Below are 19,848 nucleotides of genomic sequence, written 5' to 3'. Positions count from 1 at the left end.
CCTTTGCGAGACTGCTCCTCTCGAAGCAAGTCTCGCTGGAGCATTTGCTCCATGAGCCGCTCCATGCGGCTCAGGCGGCTGTCTCTACCCCGTGCGGGCGGTGAGACGTCCCCGTCCGAAGAATCGGATACCACCGGCCGGTTGGTCTTCCGTGCTGCTTTACATCCAGCCTGCTGCTCAGGCTGCGCTAACGGGACTGGGCTCGGCACGGTGTCGGGGATGGCGGATCGCTGGGTTAGCGGTCCTACCGCCTCTTGCCCCCCACTGATGGAACGCTCCTCCGTTGGAGTCGAACGGGGGGCGGACTTCTTGGTTTGTCTTGTTTTGCTCATTGTTCCTGGTGAGACAGAACAAAACACTTCTTTTTCGGAAAAAACGACCTCAGAATAAACTTAACTGACGGTCCGTCTTTTTTAAGCTGTAGCGGGAGCGCCTGACTCCCGCTGCGTCGCTGTTGCGCTGCGTGCTGTGAACGCTCATGTCGCACATGCGTGCTGGACGGGTTCTTCACGTAGTCACTCACGTGACTCCGAAGTAAAATTGTGTTATTCTCTTTACATGTTCCGCTCATTTCCTGAGTTTTATTGTTCTTTGTGGTTCTACGTACAACTCCCTTCAATGTCTTCTGCAATTCATTTTTTTCTCTACCCAACCTGATCTGACCCAAAATGTCACCCATTCCTTCTCTCCAGAGATGCTGCGACCCATTCAGTTACTCCAGCATTTTGTGTCTATCTTCGATGTAAACCAGCATCTGCAGTTCCTTCCTACATACACTGATTCTACCTTGTTTTTCTTAAGTACCCTCGTATATTTAATTCTCAACATTGATCAATTTGCAACCTGTCTCTCAAATGGCTGAAACAAGGAACTGCAGATGCTGGTTTACTAAAAAAGACAAAGTGCTGGTGCAATTCAGCAGGTCTGAAGAAGGGTCCCAACCCGAACATCACCCATCCATGTTCTCCAGAGATTTTGCCTGACCCGCTGAGTTACTCCAGCACTTTGTGTCTTTTCCACTCTCTGTAATGTCTGTTGGATTGCATCAATCATACAGAAATAGCGTGGAAAAAGGCCTTGTAGCCCGTTGAGTCCATGGCAACCATCAACCACCCATTACACCAGTCCTTAATTAATCCTATTTTTTAAATCTGAGTCACAGAGTATAGAAACAAACACTTCAGCCCACCGTGTCTGTGCCAACCATAATAATCTCTCTACTTTCTTACCAACCCCCCCTCCTGATTCAGCTTTACACGAGGGATCATTTACAACAGCCAACTAACCTATCAACCCACATGTCTTGTGGATGTGTGTGGAAACCGGAGCACCCGGGGGAAAACCCATGTGATTCCAGGGGGAATGTGTAAATTCCAAACAGATAGCACCAGAGATCAGGATTGAACCCTGGTCTCTGGCAGTGTGAGGCAGTGGCTCTACCAGTCATGCCCCTGGGCATCCCGTTTGTGCCATCAATTTATCTATCTTGCAATAATAATTACTGCTTGCAGACAGATAAAGTGTCTTCAATTTAGCTTTTTTTTTCAAATTTTCCTTGCATTGACATTAATTGGAGGTGTGAATTATTGCTGTGTGCCTGGTCCCTTCTTGACACACGTTGATTATCGTTACTAACTCTTCTCTTCAACACCAGATCCACCACCCCACACTGTGCCCAATGATCAGGCTAAACCCTTATCTACATATTGGTATTGGTTTATTATTGTCTTGTGTGCTTAGATACAGTGAAAAACTATGTTTTGTGAACCAAACACGAGTACAACAAATAGTGCAAAAGAGATTGCAGAGTAAAGACTTGCAGTTGCAGAAAAAGCACAGTTTTTTTTTTAAGTGCAAGGGCTGCAACAAGATTGCTTGGAAGATTTGTAATTTGTCCTTGGCAAATGGGAGTTCAAGCGTCTGATAAAAGCGGGGAAGAGGCTGTTTTTTGTTTAATTCTTTTGCCATTCCCTTACTCCAGAATACACTGACTTGTTCACCACACTCCTCCTGCTAATCCTTTCCTTTTGACATGTCCACAATCTGATTTAATATTTCTTATATTCTACTCTCACATTCCATTTTCCTTTCCTTATACATTTGTTGAAAATTCTTTGGTGAATTCTCCATTCATTCCCAATGTTTTTCTGGCAACGTTGTAAGCCCTTTCTTCAATTTAAAACTGTTTTTGCCTCCTCCTTTAATCCATTGTCGGACCTCTTGTCATGTTTTTGTGCCTTGGAAGAATGTGTATTTTCTGCAATTGTACATTAGTTCTATAAATGTTAGCCAATGCCTGTCCGCAGGCATTCACTAAAATATAATTTTGCCGAATTACTGAGGCCAGATTGCCCCAAACTATTAGAGAGTTTTCCTTGTTTGGTTTGGAAACCTCGGTGTCCGATTAATTTACAGCACGTTTGATGTTGATGTAAAATTCTGTCACATTATTGTCATTCTTCCCTCAGGACACTTTAATAACATGAGCATTAATTAACCCTCTCTGGTTGCACAGACAAGATCTAAAACAACATGTTCCCCACTCAGTTCCTGGGCACCTTTACCTGGAAATCTGTCTTGTCTACAGTTCAACATTCATTCTCTACAATGTTGGTGCTGATATGATTTGACCAGTGTTTATGGTAAATTGAAACCGCTTGTGATTATTGTATTACTCTTGCCACATGCGCCTCCAATTTCCTCATTGACATTATGCCCAACAACCATTATTACATAGTGACAACAGAAACAAAGAACTGCAGATGCTGGTTAATACACAAAAGGACACTAAGTGCTGAGGTAACTCAACAGGTCAGGCAGCATCTCTGGAGAACAAGGATAGGTGATGTTTTGGGTCGGGTCCCATTGTGGGTGAGAACAGGAGAGCTTCTTCAAAGTTCGCATATCTTAAGACATGATTAGGGTGGAGCAATCAGTACCACCAGGGGGCGCCGCACGAGGGCAGCCTCGCCAACAACCTGTCTGTCTTTTCGTCTTTGTTTTGTTATTTTAGTGCGTTTTAAAAGTTTGTGTTAATGTTTTGTTTGTTTTATGTGGGGGGGATTGGGGACATTTTTTTTCAATCTCTTACCTTGCCGGAGATGCGATTGTTTTCTGGAATGTATCTCCGGTCGCTCTGCAGCCTAACATCATGGAGCTGGAGGCCTTGCTCGGGACTGACTTTGAGCCCAACCGTGGGGATGTGGACTTACCATCGGAGCTTACGATCCATTGCCTGGGATTGACGTTCCAACCGCGCATCGAGGAGCTCGCAGTCTCGGGTGGAGACCGATGTCGGGAAGCTCCAAACAACGCAGAAGGTTCGACCAGCCCCGACCCGGGGTCAACCGCCCAGCGCTGGGGAGCTGAGATTCCCCCCCCCCCCCCCGATGCAGGAGCTTGATCTCCCCGAAGCGGAGTGCTCAACTGCTGGCTACGGGAGCCAAGATCGTCCCGTCAACAGAAGGTTCGAGGCCCCCGTCCGCGGGAGAACAAAGAAGGGAAGAGATTGAACTATTTTTCGCCTGCCATCTCAGTGAGGAATGTGGAGGAGTCACTGTGGTGGATGTTCATGTTAAAATGTATTTTGTGTGTTTTGTTGCTTTTTAATGGCATGACTGTAAGGCAAATCAAATTCCTCGAATGTTGCAAAACATACTTGGCTAATAAAGTATGGTTATGATGCAGAAACAAAGAACTGCAGATGCTGGTTAATACACAAAAAGGATACAAAGTATTAGAGTAAATCAACAGGTCAAGCAGCATCTCTGGAGGCCTATGGTCCTCAGAGATGCTGCCTGACCTGCTGAGTTACTCCAGCACTTTGTGTCCTTTTATAATATAATGACTGCACATTTTTCCGCCTCTCTTTTTGACCTTGGCAACAGTGCCCATGGTGCCAGGCTTCCACAATGTATAATGCCCTGGTGAGTGCACACCCGGAATATTGTTCAGGTATTTAGGTTTTTATTGTCACGTGCACTGAGGTACAGTGAAAAGATTTATTTTGCATGCCATCCAATCCAAACAGATAATACTAGACATAAATACAATCAAGCCAAACTCATGTACAATAGGTAGAACAAAGGGAAAAATACAGAGTGCAGAATATGGTTCTCAGCGATGTAGCATAATAGTTCAAGAGACAACGTTAACATCTGTAATGAGTCTGTGGAGAATTGGACTGTATCCTAGTTTATGGAAGCCTGTTCAGAAGCCTGGTAACGCAGGAGAAGATAGATTTGGTCCCCTACCTGAGGGTGTGATTGTGGGATAAAGCAAAGGTTCATCAAAAATAGTACTAAGACTGAGGTGAATGTCGTAGGTGAGAGATTAAGAGAAAGGATCTCATACAATGATGAGGGCTTGACAGGATAGATGTAAAGATGATGTTTACCCACATTGCTATGTCTCAAAGGAGTGGCACAGCCTAAGAAATTGGTTATTCAGGACTGAGATTAAATGTTTTCACTCAGGGTCTTGGACCTTTGGAATTCTCTACTCTGATGACCCAATGATGCTCAGTATATTCAAGAATGAGATCAATAGATTTTTGAATGTTAAACCAATCAAGCAATATGGAGGACGTGCAGGAAAATGACCTGGTCCTGTTTCTATGTTTTGTGTTCATGTATTCTGACACGGGCACTAGTTTCTTGGGCAATCTGGTCATTATTTGCCACTTTCTCTGGGAGCTGTGCTAAACGTACACCTGTCTGCGGTTTTCCCAAGTTACAACAGTTTAGAAGACAGGGAAGGAGATAGTAATAGTTCCATAGTTACAAAACATTGCAGGTAGAGATGAGCATTTTCCTAATAAGAACACCGAACCTTGAAGAGAATTGATCACAGAACTCTGGCTGGGGCTGAGTGACCATGCATAATCCCACAATGGTGTTGGATTGGTTCATTATTGTATCATGATGCAGTGAAGCACTTTGTTTTATTCTGCTGTCCAGGCAACATGTCCATGCATGAGTACAATCAGCACTCAAAAGAGAAACAGAGAGTGTACAATGTAACGTTACAGCTACAGATAATGTGCAGATAAATATAGTGCATGGGCTGGAATGCATTCATAGCATATCAGACCATTAAAGAATCTGATAGCAGGGAAGAAACATAGAAACATAGAAACATAGAAATTAGGTGCAGGAGTAGGCCATTCGGCCCTTCGAGCCTGCACCGCCAGTCAATATGATCATGGCTGATCATCCAACTCAGTATCCCGTACTTGCCTTCTCTCCATACCCTCTGATCCCTTTAGCCACAAGGGCCACATCTAACTCCCTCTTAAATATAGCCAATGAACTGGCCTCAACTACCCTCTGTGGCAGAGAGTTCCAGAGATTCACCACTCTCTGTGTGAAAAAAGTTTTTCTCATCTCGGTTTTAAAGGATTTCCCCCTTATCCTTGAGCTGTGACCCCTTGTCCTGGACTTCCCCAACATCGGGAACAATCTTCCTGCATCTAGCCTGTCCAACCCCTTAAGAATGTTGTAAGTTTCTATAAGATCCCCTCTCAATCTCCTAAATCCTAGAGAGTATAAACCAAGTCTATCCAGTCTTTCTTCATAAGACAGTCCTGACATCCCAGGAATCAGTCTGGTGAACTTTCTCTGCACTCCCTCTATGGCAATAATGTCCTTCCTCAGATTTGGAGACCAAAACTGTACGTAATACTCCAGGTGTGGTCTCACCAAGACCCTGTACAACTGCAGTAGAACCTCCCTGCTCCTATACTCTATTATACTCTATTATTACTCTATTAGAAGCTATTATTGAATCTGGTGGTTCATTTTTTCAGGCTGTTGTATCTTCTGCCCAGTAGGAGAAGGGAGAAGCAAAAGTGAGTTGTTCTTGATCATGTTGCCTGATATTCTAATACCCCTGTCCCACTTAGGAAACCTGAACGGAAACCTTTGGAGACTTTGCGCCCCACCCAAGGTTTCCGTGCAGTTCCCGGAGGTTGCAGGTGGTTGCCAGAGGTTGCAGGTAGTGGAAGCAGGTAGGGAGACTGACAAAAACCTCCGGGAACCGCAAGGAAACCTTGGATGGGGCGCAAAGTCTCCAGAGGTTTCTGTTCAGGTTTCCTAAGTGGGACAGGGGCATGTGGAAGCATGAAGTGTAGATGGAGTCAGTGGGGGGGAGGTAAGTGATGGACTAGGCTGCTTTGCAAACTCCCTACAGAGTAATTGCTATACGAGCTGTGATGCATCCCGAAAGAATGCTTTCAATGGTGAATCGGCGGAAATTGGTAAGAATCATTGGAGACATCCTTAGTCCTTTGAGGAGAGAGTGGTGTTGAGGTGCTTTCCTGGTCATAGTGTCAATATGGTTCTACGGGGACAAATTGTTGGTAATATTTACACCTAGGAACCTGGAACTCTCAACCAACTCGACCATAAGAAATTGCAGGGAATTGTAGACGCAACCCAGACCACAACCAACCTCCCTTCCATTGACTCCATTTATGCCTCACGCTGCCTCAACCAAGGCCACCAACATTATCAAGGATGAGTCTCACCCCATCAGGCAAGCGGCATAAAAGTGTGAAAACGCACACCTCCAGATTCAGGGACAGTTTCTTCCCAGCTATTATCAGGCAACTGAACCTTCCTATCAACAACTGGAGGTCAGTCCTGGGCTACAGTCTATCTCATTGGAGACCTCGGACTATCTTTGATCAGACTTTACTGGAAGGCAGATTATTATCAGAATGGTGTCAGATTAGGAAAAGGGGAAGTGCAACGAGACCTGAGTGTGCTTGTACATCAGTCACTGAAAGTAAGCATGCAGGTACAGCAGGCAGTGAAAAAAGTAATGGCATGTTGGCCTTCATTGCAAGAGGATTTGAGTTTAGGAGCAAGGAGGTCCTACTGCAGTTGTACAGGGCCCCGGTGAGACCACACTTGGTGTGCAATTTTGGTTTCCTAATTTGAGGAAGGACATTATTGCTGTTGAGGTAGTGCAGCGTAGGTTCATCAGGTCAATTCCCAGGATGGCAGGACTGACATATGAAGAAAGAATGGGCCGACTGGGCTTTTATTCACTGGAATTTAGACGGATGAGAGGGGATCATTCTTAAAGGATTGGACAAGCAAAATGCAGAGAAAATGGTCCCGATGTTGGGGGAGTCCAGAACCAGTGGTCATAGTTTAAGAATAAGGGGTAGGCCATTTAGGACTGAGATGAGGAAAAAGAAAGTTCACCCAGAGAGTTGTGAATCTGTGGAATTCTCCACCACAGAAGGCAGTGGAGGCCAATTCACTGGATGTTTTTGAGAGAGTTAGATTTAGCTCTTGGGGCTAAAGGAATCAAGGGCTATGGGGAAAAAGCAAGAACGTGGTACTGATTTTAGGTGATTAGGCATGATCATATTGAATGGCGGTGCTGGTTCGAAGGGCCGAATGGCCTACTCCTGCATCTATTTGTCTATGTTTTGATGTTCTATGTTCTATGGTTGTCTTGCACTATGTTCTATGATTATCTTGACGTTATTCAAGTCATTCTCTATAATGTATTTGTACACTGTGGATGGTTCGATTATAATTATGTATTGTCTTTCCACTGACTGGATAGCATGCAACAAAAGATTTTCACTGTACCTCGTGACAATAAACTAAACTCAAACTCCTCTCCCCCACCCCCCCCCCCCCCCCCCCTCTCCCCCACCCTCTCTCCATCTCCCCCCCCACTCCCATCACCATTTCAGCACCAGTGATACAGACCGGGGTATATACTCCTCCATGCTTCCTGACGGCACGGCTAGCCCCTTCCTTTTGCTGACATTGAGGAACAACACGGCTGAGCTCTCTATCTCCCGTCTTGTTGTTTGAGGTGTGGCTTACTATGGTGTGGTGCTGTCGTAACCAAACTGGTCAATTGATTTTGAGCAGAATGTGGCCTCACCGTCAGGAGTGCATGGAGTAGAGGCATCTGGTTGCAGAGGGGTGCGCTGAGTCCTAGATCTAAGTTTGGAGATGTTTGGCTGGAATTATGTTGTTGAAGATGGAGTCAGTCTCCAAACAGGAGTCTGATCTAAAAATAGATGCAAAATGCTGGAGCAACAGGGGGCAGGCAGCATCCTTGGAGAACATGTATAGGTAACTTTAGGGTTGGGACCGCAACATGTTCCCCAGGGATGTTCTCCAGAGATGCTGCCTGACCTGCTGAGCTACTCCTGTAGGTCGACACAAAATGCTGGAGTAAGTCAGCGGGACAGGCAGCATCTCTGGAGAGAAGGAATGGGTGACATTTCGGGTCGAGACCCTTCTGTACTTCTGTACTTACTCCTGCACTTCGTGTAGTTGCTGCAGTTCCTAGTTTCTCCAGGAGTCTGATCTAGATGTCCTTGTGATCCAGATGTTCCAGGGATGAGTGTAGGTTCAGGGGGATGGTTTCTGCTGTGAACATGTGGCGGTATTAGGTCCACAGTGGAGGCCATCTGGCTGATTGCGTGGGTTATGTCTCATTTAAGTGAGGCTTCCAGCTGTTTAGTAGCTGAGGCAGTCAGGCCGAGGGGCTGAACGCCGGGCTCGGCTGCTGGTGCTGGTGCTGGTGCTGGTGCTGGTGCTGGTGCTGGTGCTGGTGCTGGTGCTGCCTTGTTCCTTTAAGAGAGCGGCGGTGCTCTGCGCTGCGGAGCGAGGTGTGCGGGCTCGCTGTCAGCGGCAGCGGCGGCTGGGAGACCGGGACGCCGGTGGATGTGTGGCAGCCGGGCGTGTTTAAAGCGGCCAGGAGCTCCTCGCATGTCCGGGAGCGGGCGAGCACCGTGCATTCGGCACCGTAGGACATGAGAGGCGGTCGCCGGCACCAAGTATGAAGCGCTAGTAGCAGCGAGGCAGCGACATGTACGGCCACTACCATCCCCTGGTGAAGCTCCCTGTCACCTACAGCCGTGAGTACAGCAGCCGCAGCTCCCCATCCACATCGCCCCGATAACCCTCTCCCCGCGATCTTTCCCTCCCTCTCTATCTCTCTTATTCTCATTCTCTTTCTGTCTCTCTTTCTCTCTCTTTCATTCTCTCATTCTTTTTTCTCTGTCATTCTCTCTCTCTCACTCTTTCTCTCTCACACACTTTCTTCCCCAACACTTTTTCTCTCTCTCACTTTCTCTATTTCCCTCTCCCTCTTTTACTCTCACTCTTTTTCTCTCTCTCACTTTTCACTCTCACTCTCCACCCCTCACTCTTTTTCTCCTCCCCCCCCCCCCCACTTTTTTCTTTTTTTTCCCTCGTTCTCTGCTCTCTTTCTCTTTTCCTTTCTCTTCTCTTTTTCTCTCTCTCTTTTCTCGCCTTCTCTCTTATTTGTCTCTCACCATTTCTTTCATCACTTTCATCCCCGTTATGCCGTTATCAAGTTTTATTAATTAAATCTTTCCTTCCACGTGTCTCCTCAGTAAAGGGGACATTTTTATCTTTTCCCATGTTCTTTTTCTGGGTGCATCTCTGGTCCCGGTACAAATGTTCCCTGAGATGGGACAGGGGATGGACACTGGGATTGGGTGGGGGTTTGGACAAGAAAGCTGTGGAATCTCCACTGCCAGGTTAGTGTTTGAGTCCTGGGATAGTTTGGTCGTTCTGCCTGAGGTGCTGGTCAAATTTGCAGTGAATAAAACTGGTGTTTCCTTTCCCAAGATCCCCTGCAGCATCTCCCCCTTCCCTAACCACCATTCCCCCTCCCACCCTGCTAGCACACATGTGTGATGGGATGGGGTGACCAGTCCCACCCACAAGAGGGACTTGGGACCAGCTCACCAGGCTTGTCATTGTGGTGTGTTCCTTGTTCCTTGTATATTCACCACAGACAGAGAACTCTACCAAGGCAGGATGATTGGCTACTCCCAGTGCTGGATCTGGAGCGAACATAGCGGGGGAACAGATCCTTCGACCCACAATGTCTGTACTGAACACAATGCCAAGACCAACTCTATCTGCCTGCACATGATCCACATTCCTCCATTCCTTGTATATCCATGTGCACCAAAAGCTTCTTAAATGCCACTATCGTATCAGCCTCCACCACCTCTGGCAGCAAGTTCCAGGCACCACCTTCTGTGAAAAATAAAAATTGCCCTGCACGTCTCCTTTAAACTTAGCAACATAGCGCAACTTCAACTAAATATTGATGTACAGCAGCCTCCATGGAGAACATTCTGGAACAAGCTACAGCACATACCCACCCCACTTCCTGTTGCTGCCATTTCTGGGCAGTAGCAACTCCTTTCATTGAAGGGCAGTTTGACCAGCAGGCAATATTCCCTCTCTGGGTTCTCTGAATTTGATGATGTTACAGCACACCATCTGTGTGATCACTACGTGCTCCTGAAAGTGCATTCTTTTAAATATCCCTATATCTGATGATCACTGATTTTTATTTTTCACTGTCCAGCAATATTCCGATAATCAGGCATGCTCTGGACCTTGATGCATTTATAACCATTTTTTTCTAGATTACTAGATGTTATTAATAGTCCTACACATTTAATTAGGTTTCTTGTTAGATGTTGCACAGTATTATACATTTCCAGTGTATTCACTAAGCTTCACTAAGGAAATGTGGGAAGCGGGGACCCAGTGCATTGCAGTGGAACGTGGGCTCCCGGTGAGTTTTCGGGCAGTTCGGGGCCCGGTGAGTTTTAGGGGTGCTGGGTTTCGGTGAGTTTTAGGGGTGCAGGGTCCCCGTGCAATGCAGGGGTGCGCAGAGCCGTGCTGTGTTTCAGGTGACATGCGGCCCTGGTGAATTACAAGGAAGTGCATCGTGTATCATCCAGTGAGCCAAACGCTGAACTATCAACATTTCCGAATGATCAGACAGCGGATTATCAGAGTTTAAATGTATTTCATGATGCGGCTTGTTACTATGAAGTACTTCAGGGCAAGGAGAGGATAAGTTAAATATAGTATAAATTGCCATCACCGTTAACCTGTAACATGTTGATGAGAATGAGTTACGGGCTGGAGCCGACTGCAGAGGTCTAGAGTGGTCGACCTTTTATTGCTCAATGGTTAATTGTTCAATGTGAATTCTCCCTCGCTTGTAAGGAAGTGAAAGAATGTGGGTGTGGATAGAATAAGATGGATTGATGTAACGCGGCTATTTGATGGCCAATGTGGACCCGGTGGTCTGAAGGACATGTTTCCATTCCGTCTGCTTCTTCATCCAATGTATCCAGGGTTCCCTGCCAAAATGTCAGGTGAAGTTCTTGGGGTGTCTATTCACACCGCTCTAGACTCTTGTGCTGCAAATTGAGTGGTAGTCCTCTTTGCGCATTGATTGTACCACGAGGACAACATTGCTTTCCAGGCAGAGTGGTGTTACACGATGTAGAAGTGGTCTATTCTACTGCAAAATTGCAGCTATGTGTAATTCAGTCTAAAGCCACAGGATGTAAATATTATGGAACCTTATGACCAACTAGAGTCCAATTAACTCTACAGTTAATTACTGCTCGCAGGACCTTTAATTGAAACCAATTTGTAAGTGGCTAGATACCGCTAAAGTCTAACATATAGCACATATCAGAAGTTTTAAACATTGACTCGCGTATCTGCAGTCCCACAGCTTGCGAGTTATGCTTGGAGTGGTGATAGTGAGGATTGCAAGACAGTTCAACAAGACTTTGCTGCCTGACGAGAGGCAGGTGAGACTTAATACTGAGGAGAGCAAGCACACATGTTTTGGTGGAACAAAAAAGGGAGACCATATGGGCCAAATAATATGGTTGTAATGTTTACTCTGGATTGGAGGGACTGAGGTACTAGAATCATAGTCATACAGCGTGGAAACAGGCCCTTTGGCCCAACTTGCCCAACATGTCCTATCTACACTAGTCCCACCTGTCTGTGTTCGGCCTTTATCCCTCTAAATCTGTCCTATCCATGTACCTGTCTAAATGTTTCTTAAACATTGTAATAGTCCCTGCCTCAATTATCTCTTTTAGCAGCTCATTCCATACACCCACCACCCTTTGTGAAAAAGTTACCCTTCAGATTCCTATTAAGCCTTTCCCCTTCACCTTAAACCTACATCCTCTGGTTCTCGATTCCCCTACTCTGGGCAAAAGACTGTGCATTGACCTGATTTATTCCTCTCATGATTTTACACACTTCTATAAATCACCCCTCATCCCCCTGCGCTCCAAGGAATAGAGTCTCAGCCTGCTCAACCCCTCTCTATAGCTCACGCCCATGATTCCTGGCAACATCCTCGTGAATCTTCTGTGTATCCTTTCCATCAATATCCATTTTTAAAAGTGGCAGAGCAAGTTGAGAGAGCAGAAGTAGAGCCCTATATATATGGAAATGATACAGAAACAGGCCCTTTGGCCCAACTTGTTCATGCTGACCAAGCTGACTACCTGATCTAGACCTATTTGCCTGTGCTTGGCCCACATCTCTCTAAACCTATTGAAATCCTTTCAAATGCTGTAATTGTACCTGCTTCGACTACATCCCCTGACAGCTCGTTCCATATACTCACATCATCCGTGTGGAAAAAGCCGTTCCTTAGGTCTCCTTTAAATCTTCCCCTCTCTGAAGGATCCTGACCCTTCACCAAAACGTTACCTACCCATATTCTCCAGGGATGCTCCCTGGCCCGCTGTGTTACTCCTGTACTTGGTGTCCTCTTTATTTAGTTCCGTGTTTCTACCTCTCATTTTAAACCTATGCCCTCTGGTTTTGGACTCCCTTACCTGGGGAAAAAGACAGATCATTCACTTTATCTGTGCTGCTTATGATATTACAAAGTTCTATAACCTTCAATGCTCCAGGCATAAGGAAGAGCATACTGGATAGTACATTGAACACGGTGGGAGTATTGCATCCAGTTCTTGTCACCACACTTCAGCAGCAAAGATCCTGGAGAAGCTGGGATTGCTCTCCAACATAATGGAGATTAGGCAGAGGTGTACAAGATCGTGTCGGGTTTGGACTCATTAGAGAGAAGCTGTTACCACCAGCACAGAGTTCAAGAAGGTATTGGTCTTTGCTGCAGACCAACAGCGAAGCGCATTCCTTAAACCCAGCTCAGGAGGTGAAATGTCTGATGACGGGTCACGACCCTAAATGTCGCCTATTCCTTTTCTCGGGGGATACTGCTTGAACCGCTGAGCTACTCCAGCATTTTGTGTCGATCTTCCTTCAGAGGAGATGAAAGGATTGAAGAGATGGATCTTAAACAATGGCTGGCAACGAGAACAGTTTTCGTAAGTTCATGTTATAGGAGCAGAATTAGGCCATCAGCCCATCAAATCAGCTCCGCCATTCAATCATGGCTGATCTATCTTTCCCTCTCAACCCCATTCTCCTGTCTTCTCCCCATAACCCCTAACACCCGTACTAATCAAGAATCTGTTCATCTCCACCTTAAAAATATCTATTGATTGGCCCTCCACAACAGTCTGTGGCAATGAAGTATAACGTTTTATTTTTATCTCCCCACATTCTCATCAACGTCTTCCCACACCACCTCCCCCACCAGACTCTATCTCTCATCTACACTAGTGGGAGTTTTCAGCAGCCAATTAACCTCCCAATGGACATATCTTTGGGATGCTGTCGGAAACTGGAGCACCCACAGGAAACCAACTGTGGGTGCATGCAAACTTCACGCAGACAGCACCCGAGGTCAAGCATTAAAGTGAACAAATGATCGAGGAGGGATGTATGGGATAAACATTGTTGCACAGTCTTTATGATGTGAACTTGCTGCCCTCAGGGATGGTGAAGCAGGCTTCTCAGAAAGAATTGAATTGATGTTCGAGATGCATTAATTAGCACGGCTGCAAGGAAACAGCCAAAGAATGAGACCGATGGGAGGCTCGACAAGGAACTACGGGCTGAACAATGTCCTAAAACAGAGCAGTTCATCACTAAACTAAATGAATACAAGGTTCCCTGAAATGCAAGTTACTGGCAGAGTTTGAGGAGGCACCTGATGTTACTGTTGGTTTTTCAGCTTATGTGATCATTTCTTATCGTGCAGTCTTGGTCAGCTTCTCTAAAGCAGACTACCTTGTGGCTGTGACATTACAGCTTTCGGAACTTGCTGTGACATTACAGCTTTTGGATCTTGCTGTGCGCAAACTGATTCCCTGCATTACTGCAGCAGCTAGGCATTGCGTAATAGAGCTGCATGTGAAGTGCTGCAGGAAGCTGGTGGTTGACGATGTAAGACTCAATGCAACCCCCTCTCTCTGCGTTTGGTAGAGTGGCGCATTTGCAACTGATAGCATTGTGATCCATGTTGATGCAAACGGCTCGCAGGCGCTGTGCATGGAAATATTACCAGCAATGTTTCTGACTTGTGTTGTGAATTCGCAGTCATCAGGCCTGACCTTCCCCAAGGGGCTGGTGTGTGCAGACAGTCACCAGTAGTTTGGACTAAATGTCATCCTTCAGAGCTCACTGCACATGCAGGATAAAGTCTGATGCTGGCAGCTGCGGCATCAATGGCACCACATTTAGGACCTCCTATAATGAGAGAGGACCTCCTATAACTGGACATTTTGGGTTAGGATTGGGGTAGGTGGAGATGGGGCCCCCACTGAGTGGAAACCCTGCAGAGGCAGACAGAGCTGTGCGCTCTTCTGAGCTATTAGTCCAAGAACCGCACTCTTCCTTCGCCTCCCAATTTCAGACTTTATAGATACAGCGCGTAATCAGACCCTCCAGCCCACCAAGTCCACGCCAACCACGATAATCACATATAGTCACACTTTCTTGCACGCTAGGGACAATGTGCAATTATACCTAAGCCCATTAATCAGCAAACCTGTATGCTGTTGGAGTGTGGGAGGAAACCGGAGCACCCGGAGAAAACCCACCCAGTCAGGGGGGTGAACGTGCAAACTCCGTACAGACAGCACCTGTAGATAGGATTGAACTAAGGTCTCTGACGCTGTAAGGCAGCAACTCTACTACTGGGCCACCGTGCCACCCCAGTTGCAGAATTGCTTAAATCCCAAGCTGAAAACCTACAGCAAAGTAAATTCCTTAAACCCAGCAGAGGAGGAGATGAAAGCTTGGGTGAAGAGATGGTTCTTAACTGAGAACTGGCAAAGCGAGCAGTTTTATTTTAATCTCCCCACATTCCCATCAATTCCCACCCATACCTTCACCTGATTATAAAGCTCATCTACACAAGAGGGAATTTTCAGCAGTCGATTGACCTCCCGATGGACACATCTTTGGGATGCATTAGGAAACTGGAGCGCCCATAGGTAACGGATGTGGTCACAGAGAGAACATGCAAACTTCACACTGACAGTACCCGAGCTCAGGATCAATTTTGGGTCCCCAGTGTTGTGGGGACTGATTCTTGATTAGTGCGGTTGTCAGTGGTTGTGGGGAGAAGGCAGTAGAATGGTGTTGAGAGGGAAAGATAGATCAGCCATGATTGAATGGCGAAGTCAACTTGATGGGCTGATTGCCCAATTCTGCTCCTTGAACATGAACTTATGAAAACTGATCTCGTTGCCAGCTCTTGTTTAAGATCTATCTCAACACTCCCCTCTTCAACTCTTTCATCTCCTCTGAAGGAAGATCGACACAAAGTGCTGGAGTAGCTCATCATCTCTGGAGGAAAAGGAATAGGTGACTTTTGGGTCGAGACCCTTCATCAGACATTTCACCTCCTGAGCTGGGTTTGAGGAACGTGCTTTGCTGTTGGTCTGCAGCAAAGACCAATACCTTCTTGAACTCTCTGCTGGTGGCAACAGCTTCCCACTACTGAGTCCAAACCCTTCATGATCTTGTACACCTCTGCCTAATCTCCATTGCATTAAGGAGAGCAACCTCAGCTTCTTCAGGGTCTTTGCTGCTGAAGAGTGGTGACAAGAACTGGATGCAATACTCCCACAGTGTTGACTTGATGGCCTAATGGCCTAATTCTACTCCTACAATTTGTGAACTGCACCACTGTGTCATCCTGCTGTACACAATGGTAAACTGCAAACAAGTCTACGTCAAAGGATGGAGGATCACCAGAGGGAGCAAATCATTTGGGTCTTTAGTCTTTGTGGGACTTTCGGGGATCTCGCAGACCTAAAGACTGACTGTGCACTATTATTTTATTAACTGTTGTGAACCCCTTTCATCTGCCCCACTTAATGTGAAGCAGAAACTGTGTAGCTTTTCTACCTGTACAGGATGACTGGTTTATGCTCCCTACCATCCTGACTAATAGTCGTCACTATCTCCAGCTCCCTCATGCAGTGGGACATCTTTCCCCGATGACTTGTTCCTCCATGTCGCTGCCGGCCGACCACAGTGGATGTGCATCCCTTGTTTTTGCAGAGGGAAGCTATTAGATCGCTGCTAACATTTTGAATGCGCTCCAAAAGAATTTAATTTTCTTTTGAAAGGGAACAATTTTCCTCATGCTTTCCACAGCTTCACAAAGCACTGTTCATTCAGCGAGGCGCTTTTGAAATGTAGTTGCTGCTGGAATGTAGGGAAAGCAGCGGCCAATTTGTACGCAAGTGTCTGCCAAACAATGAGACTATGGGCAGACAATCTGCTCTCAGTTATAATGATGGAGAGATTAGTTAATGGTCAAGATACTGAGGTACTCCGTGACGTACTCCGCTCAAGAGGAGGTAGACACGGCTTTAACATCTCGTCGGAAAGACCGCTCCTCTGATCCCGGAGGAATACTTTTTTTTGTACGCCTTACGATGTCAGCCGAGGATTTTCTGTCGAGTCCAGGGAGCAAGACGCATCAATCCTCTGACTCAGAAAATGTGGCCTTAACAATAGACCAGCCTTTATTTGCTGTTCACATTTCTGTTTTGCATGCGGTAGATTAGAAGAATGCCTCTTGGTATATGGTGCCTCCAATTTTAGGTAACCTCCAACAACCACCCCAAGCCTTCCTGATTCTCCCCCACCCCCACCCCCTTCCCCAATACCCCACCAGACTCACACAGATTTCTCCCCGCCCCCTCCACCTACATTCTTACCTCTGGCTTCAATCCTTTTGTCTCGCAACTTTTGTCATCTCTGACCATTGCCCAACTATCTGCCTGTCATCCCCCCCCCCCCCCCCCCACCTGTGTTCACCTATTACCTGCCAGGCTTTACCTTGTCCCTCCTCTCTTTTAGCTTTCTTTCCCCCAACCCCCTCCCTCATTCGCACCTACAATCAGTCTGAAGTAGGGTCCCAACCCAAAACATCATCTGTCCACGTTCTCCAGAGATGCTGCCTGTCCCGATCAGTTACTGCAGAATTTTGTGCCCATCTTCGGTATAAACAAGTATCCTACACATTTACTCAAGTCCTACACATTATGCCTGCTTAGTTACTCCAGCACTTTGTATCTTTTTTTTGTAAACCAGCATCTGCAGTTCCTTGTTTCTACATTAGGATAAGATAGCTGGATGATTTACATTTGAGCATGAAATTTGCACTCCCTCGCTGTTGTTCATAGAGGAGCAGAAACAGATCATCTGGCCCATCGAGTCTACTCTGCCATTTAATCATAGCTGATCTTTCTTTTCCCCCTCCAACCCCATTCTTCTGCCTTCACCCCATAACCCCCTGACATCCTTACTGACCAAGATTCTGCAATCAGTCTGAAGAAGGGTTTCGGCCCGAAACGTTGCCTATTTCCTTCGCTCCATAGATGCTGCTGCACCCGCTGAGTTTCTCCAGCATTTTTGTGTACCTAAGATTCTGCAAATCTCCACCTTAAAAATATCCATTAGCCTCCACAGCTGTTTGTGGCAATGAATTCCACAGATTCACCACACTCTGACTAAGGAAATTCTTCCTCATCTCCTTTCTAAAGGTACATCCTTTGATTCTGAGGCAAGACCCACTAGCTGTACACTGCTAACTGCACTGTCATCACATTGCATTGGCTTGGGATCATGTGTGTTGTGTTTTGAAGCATTGTGGGCAGTACAAGCTTGACAGTGACTAGCTGTGGCACTGTGCATATTTCCAGGACAATGATTTGTGGGTTAGTTAAGTCTGTCACAGGTATTGTTTATTGCTTAGCTCAGAGAGGTGAGTCATGCTTTTCCATAATTATGTCATTCGGGCAGCAGTCGACTTTGTACAGCGTGGAAACAGTAAGGCAGTAAGGCAGCAACACTACCACTGTGCCACCACCATGCACCACTCTGCTGAACCTTGTGCATTTCCTATGTCCCCCTCTCGCTCTTCCAAACTCCAATACGTCCAACTCAAGCCGTTCCTCATCAGAACAGCTGCCTGTTGCAGGTATTAGGCTGGTAGATCTCCAAAATATCTTTGCTTAAATAAGAAGACGTGTACGGTATACTGTACTTCAGATGTGGGCTCCCCAATCCCTTAAACAACTGAAGCATAACCCAATGTGCCATCTGGGCTGAGCAGGAGTGAACCATTTAGGTTTGTAATGTTGCGTTAGCTGCATCTGATAGCCGTGTTGTATAATTTTGTCGCAATGGATGGGAGTTCATGTTCCGTTGAGCCTACCATGCACCAAGCTTTCCAGATGACCTCTGCCGGGGAGCGGGTATTGTCCTCTTATTAGTGTGACTGCTGATGCCTCAACTGCTGTTCCTTTGGGTTATTTCTTGCCTGAGCATTGCAGGTCTGGTTTCATCGACTACCTCTTTGCATTTGTTGTGAATGCAGTAGTTTTGGGGTTAAAGGGTCATATGGTACAGAAACCATTGAGTCCCTGCTGACCAACCAACCTTTACACTAACCATACACTAAGCCCAAACTGCTATACAAACTCAATGGGATGAGCAGCATCTTTATGGGGGGGAGGGGAGGTGGTGGGGGTGGGGAGATTGGATTTATTGATTGAGGTTAAGAGTCTGTTTCATCCATCCGTAAAGAGTCATGATTCAAAACTTGGCAATTCCTTTCCCCTTACAGATGCTGTTCAACTCACTGAGTTCCTCCACCATCTGCAGTCTCTTTTGTCTCCATTCACTGAGCCCATGTTGTTCTCAACACATTCCTATCAACTGCCTCCAGTTTCTACCTCTCACCTAAACACTAGTGGCAACTCACAGCAGCCAATGAACCTGCCAACCCGCACAGCACAGGATTGTGGGGGTAAACCAGAGTAACCTGGCAGTCACATCGAGAATATGCAAACTCCATGTGGTCAGCATCAGAAATCAGGATTAATATCCAACTGACGAATCTTTGCAACAGCAAACACCGGCAGTGCACACAGCAAGAGGCACCTCGGGCAGCTGAATAGTGCTGGTTTCAAACACGATCCAGCGCCATGCAAATCACTCAATAAAGATCAGTCTAAGCCTGTTGTCAACCAGCCCTTATCATGGAATGGGATGATTTTGTATAAAAAGCTTTTAGTTTGTAATCTAATCTAGTTTGCTATGTCGTCAAATTCACTAACAGGGGCAGCACAGCTGTAGAGTTGCTGCCTTATAGCGCCAGATCCTGACCACGGGTGCTGTTTTTTAGGAGTTTATACCTTCTCCCCGTGACTGTGTGGGTTTTCTCCACGTGCTCCGGTTTCCTCCTCCTTCCAAAGATGTGCAGGTTTATAGGTTAATTTGCTTCGGTAACATTACCAAGTGTACAGGATAGTGTTAGTATATGGGGTGGTCGCTGGTTGGCATGGACTCAATGGGCTGAAGGGCCTGTTTCCATGCTATATCTCCAAAGTCTAACTTCATGATGTTGGATTCCAATTTGAAAATATCCATCGCTTCTGGAGACCATTTTGATTTATCAATGAATACCAAAACTGACTATTCAATGGAAATCACAAGCAAACAACTAGAGGAACTCAGCGAGTCAGGCAGCATCTGAGAAGGCAAAGGGATAGTTGATGTTTCAACCCAAACCATGGTCTATCCCGTTCCCTCTACA

At 46.2% G+C, this 19,848-nt stretch overlaps 1 protein-coding gene across 3 annotated transcripts in view; it reads left to right on the top strand.

The window, feature by feature from the left end:
• Positions 1 to 19,848, top strand: part of LOC116977687 (retinoic acid receptor RXR-gamma-A-like) — a 143,769-nt gene that overhangs the window by 52,506 nt on the left and 71,415 nt on the right. The window contains exon 1 of one of the 3 annotated variants that reach the window (XM_033028359.1): positions 8,407 to 8,896. The exons of the other annotated variants lie outside the window; for them this stretch is intronic. Coding sequence (XP_032884250.1) covers positions 8,848 to 8,896 — 49 coding nt within the window. The 5' untranslated portion in view covers positions 8,407 to 8,847. Of the gene's footprint in view, positions 1 to 8,406; positions 8,897 to 19,848 lie in introns of those variants that run through there. 3 annotated transcript variants of the gene reach the window in all.

This window comes from Amblyraja radiata, chromosome 10 (genome assembly GCF_010909765.2).
Source record: "Amblyraja radiata isolate CabotCenter1 chromosome 10, sAmbRad1.1.pri, whole genome shotgun sequence".
NCBI classification, from domain to species: domain Eukaryota; kingdom Metazoa; phylum Chordata; class Chondrichthyes; order Rajiformes; family Rajidae; genus Amblyraja; species Amblyraja radiata.
The sequence above is the reverse complement of the archived record's forward strand: the minus strand, read 5'-3'. Positions and strand labels throughout refer to the sequence as shown.